Source organism: Suricata suricatta, chromosome 17 (assembly GCF_006229205.1).
Source record: "Suricata suricatta isolate VVHF042 chromosome 17, meerkat_22Aug2017_6uvM2_HiC, whole genome shotgun sequence".
Classification (NCBI taxonomy): Eukaryota; Metazoa; Chordata; class Mammalia; order Carnivora; family Herpestidae; genus Suricata; species Suricata suricatta.
Window position 1 is genome coordinate 29,581,931 of NC_043716.1, and position 19,138 is coordinate 29,601,068.

Consider the following 19,138-nt stretch of genomic DNA (forward strand, 5'->3'; position numbering starts at 1 on the left):
CAGAGTGTGAGTCAGGGAGGGTCAAAGAGAGAGGGAGACACAGGATCTGAAGCAGGCTCCAGGCTCTGAGCTGTCAGCACAGAGCTCGATGCAGGGTTCGAACCTACTAACCCTAACCATGAGGTCATGACCTGAGCTGAAGTCTGATGCTTAACCTAATGAGCCACCCAGGAGACCTCCCAAGTTAGCTCATTTAAAAGTGGGTCCACACCACCATTATACTTAAGGAGGAAATGTCAGTAAAAAGATGAGAGTTAATGATGCGTTTGACAGTGGATTATCACTGCCAGACTCCCTCACACACAGAGAGGCAATATCTGCCGCTAAGGGACAAATAAAACCCAATGATGAAAACATTTCAGGTCCCTAGACAATGGTAAAAAGAGGATTACTCTGCTAAGGACAAAAACAATCAGAAAAGTTATTGGCAGTCTTTGCACTAAAATAAGCCCTATCACATATAGAAAATAAACTCTCATACACTATTTGTGGTGGTGTAAATTGGCTCTGTTTTAACGCAGGAGAATTTATGAATAGTTACCAAATTTAAAAGGAACAAGCCTTTGATATAGCAATTTACTTTGATGAATGTATTCGCATTATAGACCTATTGGCATAAGAGTGCGTGCATATGTGAAGAAAAGGATTTAATGATTGTAACAATGTTCACTGTGACATTGTAACAGGAGAGAACTTAGAACAGCCTAAGTGTTCATCAAATAGACTGATGGCTACAAAGATTATGAGTTATCTGGGTAATGATATTTTATGCAGACGTTTGACATAGAACAATCTATGTATTGACAAATACATAGAAATGGAAAAAAACGACCACAATAAATATGTCAAAAGCAAGCTGCTTAACAAGTATGATTAACTTTGTAAAAATACTCATTCGTGAAGTGAGGCAGGAGGATGTAAGAACACGGAGGTTTTCTAACCCTAGAATCTGAGCCAGTGGGTCAGTTGGGTTTATCACATTAACAAAGTTGATTTATATTAATGAAAGATTGGCTATATAAACATCAACTCACCAAAAAATAGTCTGATGGTTCTATTTGCATTGGATAAGGATTCTTAATGAGTCCATATCATGGTTCTTTGTCTCCTGGGCATTTATCTGTTGGTTTGGAGGGCATAAAGAGGAAGGAATCTCAGAGAGTGCTCAAAAGGTCCAGCCGATTCAGTACCGTTCCCATAAAGAGCTCAGGATGACCACTTCCTGGGTCAGTGCCTCCACTTCTCATGGGGGAATTCTTTCCTGATGAGCCCCAACTACCAGAAAGTTCCTTGTGCACTGAACTGGTATCTGCCCAGGTTGAGAAACTGACTCACGGACCCCACCTCTACCCCAAGTGTCACATGCAATGGATCTAAGCAGCTCCACAGATGGTTGAAGAGAGTGGGCGGTGCCAGACCTGCCTTGGGCCCTGGCTTCCACATGCAGGTGCTGCGTGACCCCTTGGCAAAGACTGGCAACTCCCTCTAATGTTAAATCTCTTCTTTACAAAAGGGGGATAAGAGTTTCTACATCATGGGGCTGTTTTAGGAAGATAATGAAATAATCTATGCAAACTACGCATCACAATGTGTGGCACAAAATGCTCAACAAATGATATCCTTACAATTTTCAGAGGCCTTTCCCATAAGGTATTTTATGAGGAAGCAGGGAAGAAACTGGCAGAAAACAGCAAAGCTGACGTATGAGGCGTCTGTCGGTGAGATGCGTGCCTGAGGACCTGGATCTCAAGTGACTCTAACGTCTCCTCTGTGTTTTCTTCACTTAGAAACAAATTAGAGAAAACACTCCTAGGAGGGGGAGGGAAATTTCATACCATTAATTTAGCAACAACAAAAAGTCTGTACTTTGGCAATTATAGGCACCAACTTATGAAAGCAACTTTGGGGGTCTGAGAATCCCACTCACCTCTGGGGGACACAAGGAAAGAGCTCCCTCAAGGGCTTCTCTCAAAGCTTGTCTCCCTGAAGCCTGCTCATATTCATACAGCTGTCAGGAGAAGCCTGAGTCTTCTTCAGCCACTCGGAAACTTTTCTCGGGCTAATGACTACCTATCAGCCTGGATTTGACTTCATGTTTTTATTCAAGGTGTAAATTATAAATCCTATATATATTCATGATACAGACCCATATTTACAACATACATCTATATTACACGCCATATGAAATGTAGTAGACTAGGAGGCTTTAGGATCTAGGTCCCGTCTTGACCTGGTACTGACTCACTGTGTGACCTCATAGGATCTCAGTTTACATCTATAAAATGGCTACAATTGAGGAATCTTATGCTATATTCTAGGGAGCCCTAGGTTTGCACAGCCATGCCTGGGGATGCTTTAATAGGGCTTCAGGTTTCTCTCATTTCAAGAAGAGTAACAATATTTAAAAAAAAAATCCATTACATATATTGGGATTCTGCTAAGAGTCCATTTGAAAAATGAGTCTTTTTCACCAAAAGATGTTTGGGGAAAAAAAATCACCGAATCACATGATTCTCAAGGTTGGGTTCCTTTTTCCTGCTTGTATTTTAGAGGTGGAGAGGGAGTGAGGAGGAAGGGGTGGGGGAAGAGGAAGGGGTGGGGGAAGAGGCCACCATGACAAACAGTAACTTCTCAGCCTTACCAGCCATGGTTAAGAACAGGATATTCTGATCACTTAATGATTCTGACTCACTTTCTTCCTAAGTATATTACCTAACGGTATCAGAGTACTGGAGAGGAACAAATCCCTTTTTTAGCATTAGTTGGTTCAGGACATTGTCCTGGTGGACTTTGTCCTCACTCTGCCCCAATTCTTAGCCCCTGGTTTATATCAATAAAAAGACAATCTTTAGCACTCCAAGTCAATGGCCCAGACCTTCCAGGAACTGGCTAGTGGCATCCTTACAATAGAATAACCTAAGATGGGAAGTGTAATCAGTTTGGAAGGTGACATCGGCAGTCACGAGGTCAGTCTTGAACTCATAGCAGGAGACTTCGTGGATGTGTTCAGAGAGCAGAGGAGATTCCAGAGGCCCCTCTTCTCATTAACTCCCTGCAAAAGTTCCCTCTGGCAGGGCAGACCGCTGATGTAAGCCATTCCCTTTACTTTAGAAAAACGCGAGCTGCTGCAAGAAGCCTGTGGAAAGGGCATCACAGAGCTGCACCCTGACTTGGTGACTATTTGGGGGTGTGGGAGGTAGAAGTGTTTACAGGAGAAGAGTGGGGTTATGTGGGGGCCACGTCCGACCAGAGAGGTACCTCCTGAATCTGTGGCCGCTGGAGCGCACAGCTGTGGAGCTCAGCTGTGTCAACAGAGCCACGGTGGCCGGCGTGTCAGCCGTGACCTCCCTCTGCAGGGACAGCGGGGTGCAGCAGAAAGGGGGTTGGATGGAGAATCAGAAGACTCGGGTGTAAACCTCAGCTCCAGGACAAGGTGCTTCATTTCTCTGAACCGCTATTTTCCTAACTGGAAAACAAGAATAAAAAAATACCCAGTGGATCTGCCTCACGCGCATCTTGTATGTTTTAACCAAAACAGGGTCTGAGGAGCATTTTGTAACTAGAGAGCCCCACAAATATGTAAACTGCATTCAGTAGCCCACGAGATAGTTGTCCAATGTGATCCGTAAGAAACCCCCAAAAGCTTGCTCAGAGCACTTTCCTAAGACACGACTGTAAACGGTTAGTGAAATGAAGTGTTTTACTGTGTTCACATAATTTTCTGATAAGTCTTAATGATAAAAACCGTTTTATCTGATACTCTATAAAGAACTATATATAAAACTATAAATCAAATTGTATATGAAAAACTATACATATTATAAAACCTATATATGATTTCAAAAAATACAACTAGATTATTCTTAAAGAACTACTTAGTGGCAACTGCTCTTGTAAATGTATACACTTATATTAAGAAGTTTTACCACACCGTATGCTCTCGCTCATATGTAGAATTTAAGAAACAAACCAAACGAACAAATAAAAAAAGAGACAACAAAAAAGCAGACTCTTAAATTCAGAGAACAAGATGGTAGTCGCCAGAGGGGAGGCAGGTCGGGGGGGTGGATGAAATAAAGGGGGTTATAAGAGTACACTTATCATGATGAGCACTGAGTAATGCACAGAAGTGTTGAGCCACCATATTGTACACCTGAAATTATTATAACACTCCATGTGAATTAAACCTCAATAAAAAAAATGCTCATCGCAAGTCCAAAAAATAAAAAAGTTATACAAAAGTAGAGAATTTTTACAAAAGTTCTCCATTTTAGAACTTCAGTAAGTAGGGTGTGCTTTACTCCTATTTTAGACCGTTGCATGTTGGTGTCATCCATGTAGACTGAGATGTTAGAAGACCACGGAGCTCTGCTTGCTACAGAAGACCATCAACTCTTTGATCAGGAAGTTCTCTGGAACAATCCTCTTCATTTTCCTCTGAGCAAGACAGGTTCAGTGCACTTATCACGGGATGGATCCAGGATGTCGTCTGTGTTACGTGACTTGGGAAGAACAAGGAATGCATTACAAGCTGAAGGCTCCTCCTTCCGCCCGTCCATGCAAGGACTGACCCCAGTGACACCACCTCGACCCTACTGCAGCCCCTGGTGATGGGAAGCAGTTGCAACTCCATCCGATCGTCTTAGAAAGTCTTGGATATGTTTTAAGGTTCAACAAAACCTATTTGTTTCTTTCTTTGTTGGTAGAAAGGAATGTAGGAGAATGCATCATCTTTGACTCCTTGTTTTCCCTTACCTGTCAGTCAGTCAGCAAATCCTGGGATTCTCTTGCTGAAATGTCTATGGAATCTTTTACTTCCCCTCTCTTCCAGAGCTATACCCCGGGTCACTGAAATAGCTGGTCTCTCTGCCTCTGTTCTACTTCTTTTCTAATTCCATTTCTGCTCCAGCCAAGAGATCTTTCTAAATGACAAATCTTACGCTATTGCTCACCTGCTAAAAAATCAGTGCCAAGCAATGCCTTCTAGATCAAATACATACTCCATGGTATGAAGTATCTTTTTTTTTTTTAACCTGCGTCAATAATACTTTTTTCTTTGCTACAGTATTCCTCCGTCTCAAGTTGTTTAGTTAGTTAACTTACACTAATTCTAAAGAACCAAATCTCCCTAGGGGCACCTGAGTGGCTCAGTCAGTTGAATATCTGACTTTGGCTCAGGTCATGATCTCACTGTTCAAGGTTTGAACCCCACAGCAGGCTCTGTGCTGACAGCTCAGAGCCTGGAGCCCACTTTGGATTCTGTTTCCCTCTTTCTCTGCCCCTCCCCAACTTGTGTGCACACTCTCTCAAAAAATAGATGAACAGACTAAAAATAAATAAACAAACAAATAAACCAACTCTCCCTCAAAATTCCTCCAATCTATGCTCCTGATCTTATCTCTTATCACATTATATTTGAAGTGCCTGTTTATTTTCAGGCCTTCTTATTGCATAGGAAGCTCCATGAGGGCAGGAGCTATGTTTCTTACACGTGAATTTATATGGTGCCTAATGTGCTCGGAACGAACGACTAGGCATTTCAGGGAAGAACACAAGCAGAGGTGGGGAGGGATGTACAACAGGTACAGGGCGCCTTCCAGCAGCAGTGAAACAACATTACAAGGTGTGTCTCCACCTGCTGGCTGGTGTCTCTCAGACCTGGTTTCCAACCTTTGGCTGAATCAGCCTATGGCTGAATGAATCTCCTATGTCCCCCACTATCTGCCCAGTGCCTGAATGTGGACAGGCAGCTTCTGGAATTAGGTTGATCTGTTTCTTCTTCCTGGACACTCTCTCCACTACTGGCTTCCCCTACTGCCCTCATCCATTTAGATCAGTCTCCCCCCACCCCTATCCTACTCAAACTCAACCTTGGGAGTAGTACCATGTCTTAGATGGAGTCCCTCTGAGGGTTGGCGCTTAAAATGATCAAATAAGATGGGGGGGGGGTGGTCTAAAACTACCTCCTACATTATAATAGCATTTCCAAAGTATGTTAAATGCAATTTTAATAACTTATGTGAAGAAGATAATTCCATGGTCAAATCAGTTTGAAATATACTGGGTTAAATAGAGCTAAACAAATTTCTTAACGGTAGGACTTCCCTAAACCTTAAATATATTAACATGTTCTATGCCTCTCCAACAGTGTGTGGTATTACTCAAACTAACATGCCCATTAGCATATGTGGGGCCAGTGTTCCATAGAGCATAATTTGGGAACTATCACATAAATGCACGGACTTTATTGGCTGTTGATGGTAATAACTGAAAATGTTGGACTTACTACATAAATGGGCAGTTTCATTGTCAGTGATGTTTTTGACCTATGTCCTAAATTCCCTGCATATACCCCAATAGAAATTGTTCAACTCCTCAGTTTGAATATTAAAATTCACCTTTCCATGGAAGATTGCTGATAGTTTCTTGATGGCATAAACAAATTTGTTTTGAGAATCAAGGTGACGGTGGCAAGGCCCAAACATGTTCACCATTTCAAAAGCTCAGAATGTAGCTAAGTGGTACAAAGAATCGTTATTCTCTTGACAGTAATCCACATCACTGTTATCCCTTTAAAATGGTTTAATGGAATTTCTTATTATGGAGACTAAACTTACTGAAGCATTAGATTCTGCACAGGTTAACTTCATTTCCAGGCCTTTGGGGTTGGGGGAAGCTGGAAGTCTGCCTAAATTGGAAGTAGCTTTAAAGAAATACTATTGAGTGTAACATAAGAGGTCCAGGATGCTGCTGCAAGGTAAAATGAGGACAAGCTATTCTGTAAAAAGCACCTGTTTAAAACGAAAAGGAAAGGCTTGATGTGACAGTTTTGCTAATATTAAAAATCTTGGTATATTTACTTTGATGGGATATTGCACATTTAGAGTATGTTAGTCTAAAGAAGAGACTAACTAAATCCTTCTCCTCAATAATGTCCCGTAATCAGGGAGTGTGGGAAGGAGGGAAAAACAGGAACAACCACCTGAGGAATGAGTTCAGGTGTACACTCTCCTATTAAACTTCCTGAAAAATAATAGTCTCATGCTCCAACTATTATAACAACCTATAAATGGACATTCCATTACATTTATCACTTAGATGAAGCAAAGGCAAACTGTCCAAAAAAAAAAGTAGTGATAGACTCTGAACGATGACTATTAGAGGCTCCCCCTAGAAAGTCAGGCATGCCAGGAAACCTCATCGAGCACTTTTACATAGACAAGTCTACATCTGAACTTTTTCCAAATCCAAAAGTAAAATCCTAAAATATTGATTAAGCTTATGTTCACAATAGACTTCTCCGTATATGTTTAAAAAACACACACCCAAACCCCAAAAATGCAATTATGATGGCTACTCACTAGAAAAAATGAAACAGCCAACCAAGGGGTAAGGTTTCTATACTTCAAGTGCATGTTTCACACCTAGGTCTTTTGTACAAACATTCAGAACCAATGCTTCTAAAACTCAGGTAATGCATGTGAAGTGTCTGGCAGAGAGTTGATATTCAATAAAAGATCATGGCTAGTTTGTGTTGTTTTTTGATAATTAGAACTTTGTGATTATTGAAAAAAAAGCCTGGAACTCTTCCTAGAATGCTGGAACAGGGCTATCTGTGTGTATACCATTCAATTTTATGTCCTAGTGAGCATGGTGACTAAAGAGCTTTGACATAATCAGTATGATGAGATAATCCCCGATTTACTGGCTTGGAGAACATTCTAGTATTAGAGACATTTCCTCTCTGATTTGTGTGCTTGGTAATTCAATGGCGAAGACAGAGACTAAATCAGCCCTTGTTGACTCTGTTTAATTAATAAAGACCCTATGGTTCAGAAAGTGAAATGCTGCTACTTCATATGAAAAATTTAGAGGTCTGGAGAATAAATGAGGCTGACTAGGAACATAACAATCTTCCATTTGAACACACACTACCTCTGGCAAATGTTCCTGCACACAGCGCATCTGACCTGATTTGGGGAGCAGTCAACAGCAGTTCAGATATATCTGAAAATCCAAAAAGCATAATACTACTTGCTTCTGAGTGGTTGTCAAATCTGTTGGTGGAAAACAGGAATTATCTGATCTAGGAAGATGACAGTGTTGTGGGTTTTTTTTTCTTTTATAATATTAGTAAATTGAAAGACATTATTTTAGAACTTATAAACAAAAGCCTTAAGAGAACATGCTTTATTTTATTGGCTAAGAAATGTAAGTGAATTATTTAAATCCTATTATAATTACCCTCCTTATGTTTCTTACCTCCTAGCATGCAAAATGCTTTCTTTCAAAATAAAAATTTAGGACAGCCTTTAAGAGAAAAGTGGTTTAAAGACAAGAAGTGCACTAGTTTTGAAGAAATTCATTCTTAATAACCGTCTGTGATGATGAAAAAGGTTCTTTTGTTAAACTCCACTGTAAATGGTACTATTTATACATCACTGCGAATTTAGCAACACTGCATGTATAATTTTATCATGTTTAAGATAAGGCTGCAAAATAATGAGCCAACGTAATTAATTTGCAATGTGCTTTTTTTGGGGTGGGGGGATAATCCCATGCATACAATATTCATATGAATGAGTAAATAAAGACAAACAAATAAATATATGTTAATTCCATCTGTTTCTGATACCAGTACCTTAGAATCACTGGAGAATTTTACAGCTGGCCAAAAACTGCAAGTAGTAATAACAATAAAAGACTTATACTTAAAAAGTAATCCCAATTGAAAACAAATTAGAAGGTAAGAACAGAACGTCATCCATGTCAGGGTGCTTGGGTGGCTCAGTTGGCTGAGTGCCTGGCTCTTGGTTTTGGCTCAAGTCATCATCCCAGGGTCATGGGATTGAGCCCGTTTTGGGCTCTGTGCTGAGCGTGGCACCTGTTTAAGATTCTCTTTCTCCCTTCCTCTGCGCCTGCTCATGCTCTCTCTCTCTAAAATTTAAAAAAAGAGAGAGAAGGTGGGGGGAAGTGAAACATGTCAATAAAATAATTGAAAAGCCACCAAACCTTGGTGAGGCAGCACGTAATCTTGTCAGAATCTTGTGAGAATGACTGGAAATCAGTAATGTGAAGTAACCTATTCTAAAACGTGTTTAAGAGAAAATTATAAATTGTTTGTTCCCAGTGACATATAAGGAGTTCCCTCTTACATAATTTTGGAAATATAGCCCTAAAATCAAAATGGATATTTCTCATTAATTAACTTTTTTAAATATCACAGAACACCTCCAGCATTTTATAATTGAGTACTTGGAAATCCAGTGGGGCTCTGATCAAACATTAGCAGGCTCTCATCCAAATCTTTACAGGCTTCAAGACAAATTTTATTTTTGTTACAAACTTATGGCAATTTATATAAAAAATATATCAGATATCTTTTGAAAATTAAAAAATCCAATTAATTAAAAGACCTCTGGGGTATGTGGGTGGCTCAGTCAGTTGAGCATCTGACTCTTGATTCCAGTTCAGGTCATGATCCCATGGTTGTGGGATCAAGCCCCATGTCAGGCTCTGCACTGAGCTCAGCCTGTTGAAGATTCTCTCTCTCCCTCTGCCCCTCCCCCTGCTTGCTTTCACTCGCTCTCTCTCTCTCTCTCCCACTCTGCCCCTCACTCCTCTTGCTCACACCTATCTAAAGTAAAAAATAAAAACCAAAACACAAAACCCTTTATAACTCAGACATCACATTATTATTATTATTGTTAGAATCTAAAGCTATAGTAATAAATTACTTATGCATAATATTGGAAAAAATATATTATGCATAAGTAATAAATTACTTATGCATAATATTGGAAAAAATTGCTGTATGCTGTTACTAGACTTAGAAAAGAGGAACCCTGAAAAGAAAATTCCTGAGAAAAATATGAAAAATATAAATTATAATTTAAAAATCATATACACAGGCTTAGATTGCTGTCAGTTACCATATAGAGCTCAAACACCTCAGGTCCAAAAGTGATGTATGTTTCAAAAATCTGTTCTACAGCCACAGATTATAGCTTTGGGCAACTCTTAAAAATTGATTCTGTTTTTCATTGTGATCAGATTGAAAAGTACAGAAGGCCTCAAAGAACACATGCTACACTGGTACTTACTGGGCTATTAGATACTAATAAATAACCACAGAGATTTTGAGTTTATATATCTGTACATTCTCATATACCTTCTGGCAGTGTCCACCGAACTTTGTGTATTGTCCCTTCCATGTCACAGAGTTGTCATCAGGAGGCAGCTGCCCAGGCAGAGACTACCTGTCCCCGCTTCCTTGACATCCTAATGTGAGCATGTGACTAGTTCCTACCAATGGAAGACGAGAGAAATATTTATCTCTTGTGGGCCTGGTTTTTAAGAAACTAGAGTGTCTTCTCTATTCTCTACTCTGACTCCTCATCCACTAACTGAACTCAGAGGACTCTGAGGACCTAGGAGATATGGAGCCATGAGCTAGAAGGAGCTGGGGTGTCAAAATCACCAGCCAAAGGAAAAAAAACCCATTCATCAGCCAGGAAGCTCTGCATTGACTGATATGTAAGCATTAAGCTACTGAAAAATGGCAGTTTATTGCTGCAGTTGGTGTCAATCTAAATGACACTTGGATTACTCATGAGAGTATCTTTTTTTTTTTAAATTTTTTAAATGTTTTTAATTTATTTATTGAGAGAGAGAAAGACAGTGTGAGCAGGGGACGGTCAGAGAGAAAGAGACACAGAATCTGAAGAAGGCTCCAGGCTCTGAGCTGTCAGCACAGAGCCTGATGTGGGGCTCGAACCCACGAACCGCGAGATCATGACCTGAGCCAAAGCCAGATGCTCAACTGACTGAGCCACCCAGGTGCCTCTCATGAGAGTATCTCAAGATGAGGCCATGAATTTGTAGGAAAGTGGACAGACCTTGAGGGTGTCATGCTAAGTGAAATAAGTCAGGCAGAGAAGGATAGATACCATATGTTTGCATTCATAAGTCTAACAGGAGAAACCTGGCAGGGGACCATGGGGAGAGGAAGGGGGAAAGAGAGCGGAGAAGAATGAGGGACACAGATCAAGGGAGAATACTGAATACTGAGGACTAACCATGGACTGAAAGGGGAGGGGGAGGGAGGGAGGGGGTGATGGTCATGGTGGGGGGCACCTGTGGGGAGAGGCACTGGGTGTTATATGGAAACCAATTTGACAATAAACTATTATTAAAAAAAAAAAAAGATGAGGCCATGAGTATTACTTCCCCAGTAAATACATGTTCAAATTCTATAAACTGAAGAGGTTGGCTTTCTAAAATACAGAAGACAGGCAATAAATATATTTTTTCATGCTACTTTAAATATATCAATAATAAAAAAACTGTTAGAGGGGTGCCTGGGTGGCTCAGCTGGTTAAGCGTCCAGCTTCAGCTCGGGTCATGATCTCGCGGTTTGTGGGTTCAAGCCCCGCATCAGGCTCTGTGCTGGTGGCTAGCTCAGAGCCTGGAGCCTGTTTCGGATTCTGTGTCTCCCTCTCTCTCTGACTCTCCCATGATCGCGCTGACTCTCTGTGTCTCTCAAAAATAAATAAAAAGCATTAAAAAAATTAAAAAAAAAAGACTGTTAGAATACAGATTAATGAAAACTGAATTTAATTAGAAACAAGTTTGCAAGACCACTGCCAAAGTTTCCTTCCACCTTAAATTCTCACTTATGAGTCCGGGTACATGAAATATAGAAGCTATGTAACTTTATTTATCTAATAAGTTTAATAAACATCTGATTAAGTATCTGTTTCTTCACTATCAAGTTTGAAACCTTAAAAAAACTAAAATTATTTGAAACATAAAGCTTCAACTAATTTTATACTCATTCTAATATTATTTTTCTACCAAAGTTAAATGGACTACACTAAAAATACAAAAATATGAACACACATATTTTATTACAGAAGAACTGAGCATTCTAAAAATCACAAAAGTAGATGGGACTTGGAGAGGTTCTCCTCTCTAAAGTCCTAAAGTGTTCTACCAGTATTATAGACTCCATAATGTGTATGTGCAAAAGCCACTTGAGAGTGAATTCTATAGAGTAGAAACCCTCAATTATAGTAAAAAATTATGAGAAAAATACCAAACACACCACTAACCTTTACAGTTCTCTCATCAGCCTTGTAATGCGAACTATTTCTAATGGTGCCATCTTGGACTTGTGAATCAATGGACGTATCTGATTTTTAGAACCTTAGTTTATTTTGAAGCAGAGAAAAAGTTATACTTATCATCCTCATTTTATATATGAGGAAACCCATATTTCACCCTGAGAGGTGAAATAACTTACAGGTCGTAAAACTAGAACGTGTTAGGGCCAGGATCTAAACCCAAATCTGACTTCTGGGAATTTAGCCATGATGTTAAACTCTCTCTGACGCTCTGTTATCTGGGTTGGTTTCAAGAACAATATGTATGGCAGTTCTGGGATGGATTAAATGACCACCTGTGAAGGGGTCTTTGGTTTTACAAGATGAGATAAGTAAAGATGTGTTGAGTGATCACAGATCATATGTCTAAAGCATTTCTTAAAGCACTTGCCACGATACTCATATTTTAATTGAGTAACTATGAATAAAAAGTACTTGCAAGAAGCCTGCTTCCTCAGAAGTCCTATTATACTTTTCACATCATGAAAATGAATTCTTAATATGTCTGCCTTTGCCCACCAGGTTGTAAGTTCCAGAGGACAGAGATGTATTGGATGCATCTTTATAGCCTTGGCGTCAGGCTCATAGAAAATGACGGTCAATAAATGTTTGATGCATAGACCCACCAGGCATTTCACTGATATTATTATACCACAAGTAAAAAAATGCCCCAAAGTGGTAGACACGTTTATTTATAATTGAGGATCAGTTAAAACAGTCTTTAGATGTGAAAATGCAGTAGCTTCACCCTAAATGATTCAGAAGTATGCATACAGAAACTCAACGTTATCGGGAAAGAGTTCATTTTATTTAAATAGCCTAAAAGTCACCAAATACCCGGGACTACTACCTCTCTTCACCCATATTCTAATATCCAGGTAACTCGACAAGGTCTATTCATATATTTGGTGGTGGGTAATAGCTGAACCACTATGATGATTCAAACAATTTTGACTAGAGTTTATTTGCTAAGTAGAGTTATATGTAAACTTACTCAAATCCCAGGATTTAAGTTATAATTATTTACATCAAACAAATATTATTGTTTGCTAAAGAAATCTCATGTTAATAACACTGGTAGAGTATAGAATGCTAACAAAGACAAACATAATGGTTAATAGTCTGCCTAAGAGAACATTCTATCCCTCAATTCTCTAACCTTTACTTAAGTGATTTTACTACACTGGCATTTTCAGCCTCTGAAATAATTCAGGATGCAGCCAAAGCCATGTTTCTAGGCATCTAACACCAAACAAAAGGATGGAGACTTCTCATAAAGGGACCTGGTTAATGCTGATGCTAACTAACAAACTTTAGGTAAGATCTAAGAAGATCCTTCAGCTCCTACAATATCCTGGATCATCCCTGTGATAGAGATGTTTAGACATGTGGCAGGTGGATAAGACTTTACATCAGATAAGCATTTTGTACTTTACAATGTTCTTTGATACTGATTTCCCAATTTGCTTTTCATACAAATCTCACGAACCTAACTTTTTGCTGCAATTTTTACAATTGCAGAAATGGAGGCTAAGGTAGTTCAATACCCTGTCCACGTTCACACAGTAGCAGAACTAGGGCTTGGATGTAGATAGACCATGGCCACTATTCTTTCGTACAGACTATGCAGACCTTGTTTGAAATTCCAGATCGCCCATGTGCTAACTGGGTGACTGTGTGTCTCTGGGACAGTTATTGAAACTCTGAGTCTCAGTTTCCTAATCGAGAAAACATGCCACACCTGCCTCAAGAGGGTTACGCGATAACACGTATACCTCCCTGAGATCCATGCCTGGACACATTCTAGGTCCCTCATAACCATCACCCTCTTCCCTCTACCTCTGACTCCCGGTATTCGTTTTATATTGGTGCAGTAACAGATTCCCACAAATTTAATGGCTGTAAACAACATAAATTCACTGGCTTACAGTTCTGCAGAAGTCTGACAGGGTGCTTGCCGGGCTAAAATCAAGGCGCTGGCAAGGCTGCATTCCTTTATGGAGGCTCTAGGGGGGACTCTGTGTCCTTGCTTTTCCAGCTCAAAGGCCATCCACGTTCTGTGGCTCGTGACCTCCATCTTCAAAGCCAGCAACGTAGCCTATCTGTCCCTGCTACCAGCGTCACATCTCCTTCTCTGACCCTCTTCTCCTGCCTCCCTTTTCTACTGTTAAGGACTCATGTGATTAGATTGGACCCACCTGGATAATCCAGGATCATCCCCCTGTTTTAAGATCAGCTGTTAGCAGCCTTAATTCCACCTGTGACCTTTATGCCCCTTTACCACATAACCTAATGTATTCTACGGTTGCAGAGATTAACATGTAGACACCATTGGGGAGCCATCATTCTCCTTACCACACTCTTCGTCCACTAAAGATTAAGGCATAAGGGGAAAAGCTCCTGGTTTGGATTAATTCTTGCAATTTGCCTAAAACTTGGTAAATGTGTAGGAAGCTTATATACTACATTGTAATGGAGATTACTGGATGAAGAAAAAGAAGGTGCTGGAGATCTTACAGAAAGTAATTTAAGAAAGAAGCAACTGTTGTGACCTGAATTGTGCCCCTACCCCCGTCCAATTCATATACTGAAGCCCTCATCCATAATGTGGCTGTATTTAGAGACAGAGCCTTTGGGGAGATAAATTTAGAGGAGGTCACGGAGGTGGGGCCCTGGGTCCAATGGGACTGGTGTTCTTGTAAGAAGAGGAAGAGACACCAGAGCTCGATCTCTCTGTACACACACAGACAAGAGGCCATGTGAGGACACACTGAGAAGGTAGCTGTCCATATCCCAGGAAGAAAGGCCTCACCAGAAACTAATCCTCATGGCATCTTGACCTTGGACTTCTGGCCTCCAGAACTATGAGAAAACAAATTTCTGGTGTTTAAGCCACTCAGTCATGGCAGTCCTAGCAGACTAATCAGCAACCAAATTTGGAAGGGAAAGTGTTCGGCAAAAAAGTTAGTATTTGTTAATAAATTTAAATAAAGGGTCCTGGAGGCAGAGAGAAGTCCACATCTGGCTTGATAAAAGTATAATCCCCCAGAAAGGTGATGCATTTCCAAAGTACTTCTTGCATCCCCAGAAAACTAGCTGATAGTATCCTAATGAAATGCTAACAGGCTTTATGCCTCAGTTATACCTGTCCTTGGTCAAATGGGGGAGGGGGAGAGTTTGATACTGGCTGTCTAGATCTGGATGTTTTATTCATTTCAGTGGGCTTTGCCATTCTGTATAACCTAAGCCAGCTGGCTGGCCTTTCATTTAAATGACAGTTGCTCATACAGCACGTATATTGCTACACCCCTTCGTAGATATTTATAGAAAATCCAGAGCTAGCTGTCTCCGGCTTCCTGAGCAATGCAACCTCTCGGCTCCTGTCACAGGGCTTATGACTGGCCGGGGAGTGGCATAGGTGCACGTCTGGCTAGCGGTTTCTATGCAGCTGTGCAAAAGTTGTCATTTAAGGCCCCTCCACTGCAAAAGAGCAATAACAGAAAATAAGGGAAGGAAGGGAGCACTGACTTCCGTGAAGCCGGGGGCTTCACCTCCCTTGTTTTACTCAATTCTCAAAACAATCTGAGAAGACATAAACTTCTTTGTTTTTAAAAAAATATGTATTTATTTTTGAGGCGGGGGGAAGAGGGGCAAAGAGAGAGGAAGACACAGAATCCAAAGCAGGCTTCAGGCTCTGAAATGTCAGCACAGAGCCTGATGTTGGGGTCGAACTCATGAACTGTGAGATCATGACATGAGCTGGAGTCAAATGCTTAAGTGACTGAGCCACGCAGGTGCCCCAACTATTATCCTTGTTTTTGAATGAGTAAAGGAGGTGCAGACATTTGAAAACAATTATATCAAGTCACACTCACAAGTGGTACATAAACGCTAAAGGAATCTAGGTCTGTCTGATATTAGAGCCATGTTTTTTTCTTACCAATTGTTTCCCCAAATTGCCAGTGACAATATTCATGCGTTTGATATTTATTTAGTACCTACACATGCCAGGCACTGTACCAGTTACTGGATTTTTTTTTTATAATAGTTTATTGTCAAATTGGTTTCCATATAACACCCAGTGCTTCTCCCCACAAGTGCCCTCCTCCATGACCATCACCCCCTTCCCTCTCCCTCCCCCTCCCCTTTCAGCCCTCTCGTTTTCAGTATTCAATAGTCTCTCATGATTTGTGTCTCTCTCTCCAACTCTCTTTCCCCCTTCCCCTCCCTATGGTCCTCTGTTAGGTTTCTCCTGTTAGACCTATGAGTACAAACATATGGTATCTGTCCTTCTCCGCCTAACTTATTTGCTTAGCATGACACCCTCGAGGTCCATCCACTTTGCTACAAATGGCCAGTTTTCATTACTTACTGGATATTCTAAACCCACTGTCATATAGATGTGTACATCCAAACCAATGGTTTTGATACAATTTATTCATAGCTAAGAAGTGTTCAGGGACAAAATATTTTAAAAGTTCCATATTTCCTCCTTCAATTCATCTTTTGATTTCTTCATTACAGTCTAATTAAGAATGAAATTCTCAGGATTCTCATGCATATGCAGAAGATGGTGAAGGGCTTACATGCATGCTCCTTCTCTAAACTGAAGTTAGGTGCATAGAAATTGCCCTGATACCTCAAGGGGGCCTTAGGCCACCGTAAGTCTGTGAATGGGTACTTAACCCATCTAAAATGAATCACAGCAGCCAAATCAATGAGGTGTTCAGAGAGAGGGCTCCTGACAGTGTCCCTTAAGGTGGAGCTAAAAAGGTCTGCCAAGGATTTAGGAAAAGTCAAAAAGTAGTAGCTTTCTATTTCCAAGCCAGAAACAACCCATTCTTCCGACCCCTCCAGTCTAATTACTAATTACACTAGAATTGCCCAGCATAGGCTCTACTTGTAAGATAGAGGTTAAGAAAACAACCTCACATTTTCCTCTTTTGTGCTTTCTACTTATTTTATACATGAGAGGACATGGTGTAACTGCGTCTTTAATTAATACAGTTGCTGACAATGGCAAGCCTTATTCATATATGTTATGATCCATATTCTTTCCTACCTGGGAACAACCTCACAGGATGTCCTACCTCAAACTGGACAATCATTTAGGGACATTAGTTTCTCTGACTGGAGAGAAATGAAGAAAGAAATGCCTACCAGACATCAGTTATCGTTTGGAGTCATTAAGGCAAAGCTTTTAAATACTATCTCATAAGAACTTTTGGTGGGGGGGATTGTCATTGTGTATTTCAGTATGTCAGCCTACCCTCTGTACGGTTACTGTTCATCCTGGCAGAGTTCCTGTGCTAGCAAACTGCTCTAGAAGACCAAAAACTACAAAATAGGCGTGTGCCCCATCCGTGCACCCATAGCAGATGTCTAATTGATCAGACGTCACTGAGGTTGAAGATGGCCTCTGAATTCTTCACAAAATGCTTAAGACATTGAGTTGAAATCTATTTGCCTCACCTGCTCTAGACAGAAACTTTTGTTTTATGCAGAAATTACAGACTTCTTAGGTTATACTGACAGGCATTTATAATGCTGGAAAGTACACTACTTCCTGTGGACAAAGGTTTTGTAACCTGAGGAGAACTCTCACATTCAGGGCATATCAACACGAATGAATACATGGAGAATTATAAGTCAAGCATAGGTAACTTTTAAAACCAAACGATTATACCTACTGACAAAATCACTAATCACTGTACAGAGTATAATTTCATGTTTGAAGCAAGTGTCCAATACTGAGAGTTTTGCATTATTTATATCGATATATAGGCTACACACACATACAAAACCTATGTTTACATACATTATATTGTGAAATAGCATTGCGGTAGGCTCCTCTAAGACAGGCCCCAATGAGCCCCACCTTCTGGCGCTCATACTCTTCTACACTGGACCAGGGCTAGTCTGTGTGACTGACAGCATATGCCAGGAGTGATGGTGTGTCACTCACTTGTGAGATTGGTCATAAAGACCCTGTAGCTTTGTCTTCATGTTTCTCTTGTTCTCACTCTTTCTCTTGTCTCTGGTTTTGGGAGATGCCAGCTGCCTTGCTGTGTGCAGCCATTTGGAGAAAGGTCCATGCTGTGGTGAGGAACTGAAGCCTCCTGCCAACGGCTACATGTGTGAGCTTGGAACAAATATTCTAGCCCCACGGAGGCACTCTTCAATCCCTAGCCTTGGCTAATCGCTTGAAAGCAACTTCATGAGAAAAAACCCAGAGAGGAAGAGCCAATGATCCAGTAAAACCACACCTGAATTCCTCACCCTCTGAAACCGGGTGAGAAAATAAATGTTTGCTGTTTTAAGCTGCAGACTTTGGGAGAAATTTATCACACATTAATAGAGAATTAATACAATTATGATCACTGATTACAGTGAATCTGAAGTTTTCCGTAAAGAAAAGAATACAATGAAGGCAATGTGGCAGCAATGTCTAATTTGTAATAATTACATTCAGCTTTACTATCAAAGATAACTCCCAACATGATAATTTTGTTCAATTCTACAATAGATTTTAAAGTGGAATCATATCAGAGGACTATTATAAATCTATAAGAGTATACAACTTTCAAAGGGAAGAAATTGGCTAGAAAAATAGTTAATTGGAAAATTTCATCACAGCACCATCAAGATAATTGGCATTTTGTCATTAAACTTAAAAATGCTGCCATTTTCTAATGAGAAAATACAAAAATTTCCCTTGAATTTTGCTGGTGTGCATGTTTATACACACACACACACACACACACACACACACACACACCCTAAGTGGGCAAGCCCTGCCTATATGCATATGTATACAAACACACACCTGTATACAAACACACACATTTGTTAGTTCTATGAAACGCCAGCTCTAGCAATGCCAACATTTGATTAAATTTGTGTCTACCAGGTAAAATACTTTCTTCTCTTACATCAGAACTTAAGTAGAGGACTACAAAATATTAATAGGTGTG

General features: G+C 40.3%; 1 protein-coding gene across 5 annotated transcripts in view; it reads right to left on the reverse strand.

The window, feature by feature from the left end:
- Nucleotides 1-485: 485 nt before the first annotated feature.
- The window catches only part of STXBP4 (syntaxin binding protein 4), a 167,827-nt gene continuing 149,174 nt past the window's right edge, over nt 486-19,138 (reverse strand). For 4 of the 5 annotated variants that reach the window (XM_029927363.1, XM_029927366.1, XM_029927364.1 and 1 more), the window contains one exon: nt 486-4,502. In XM_029927363.1, the coding sequence (XP_029783223.1) occupies nt 4,376-4,502 (127 nt within the window). In that variant the 3' untranslated portion in view covers nt 486-4,375. The remainder of the gene's footprint in view (nt 4,503-19,138) is intronic. The other variant, XR_003904414.1, reaches the window with a different exon arrangement.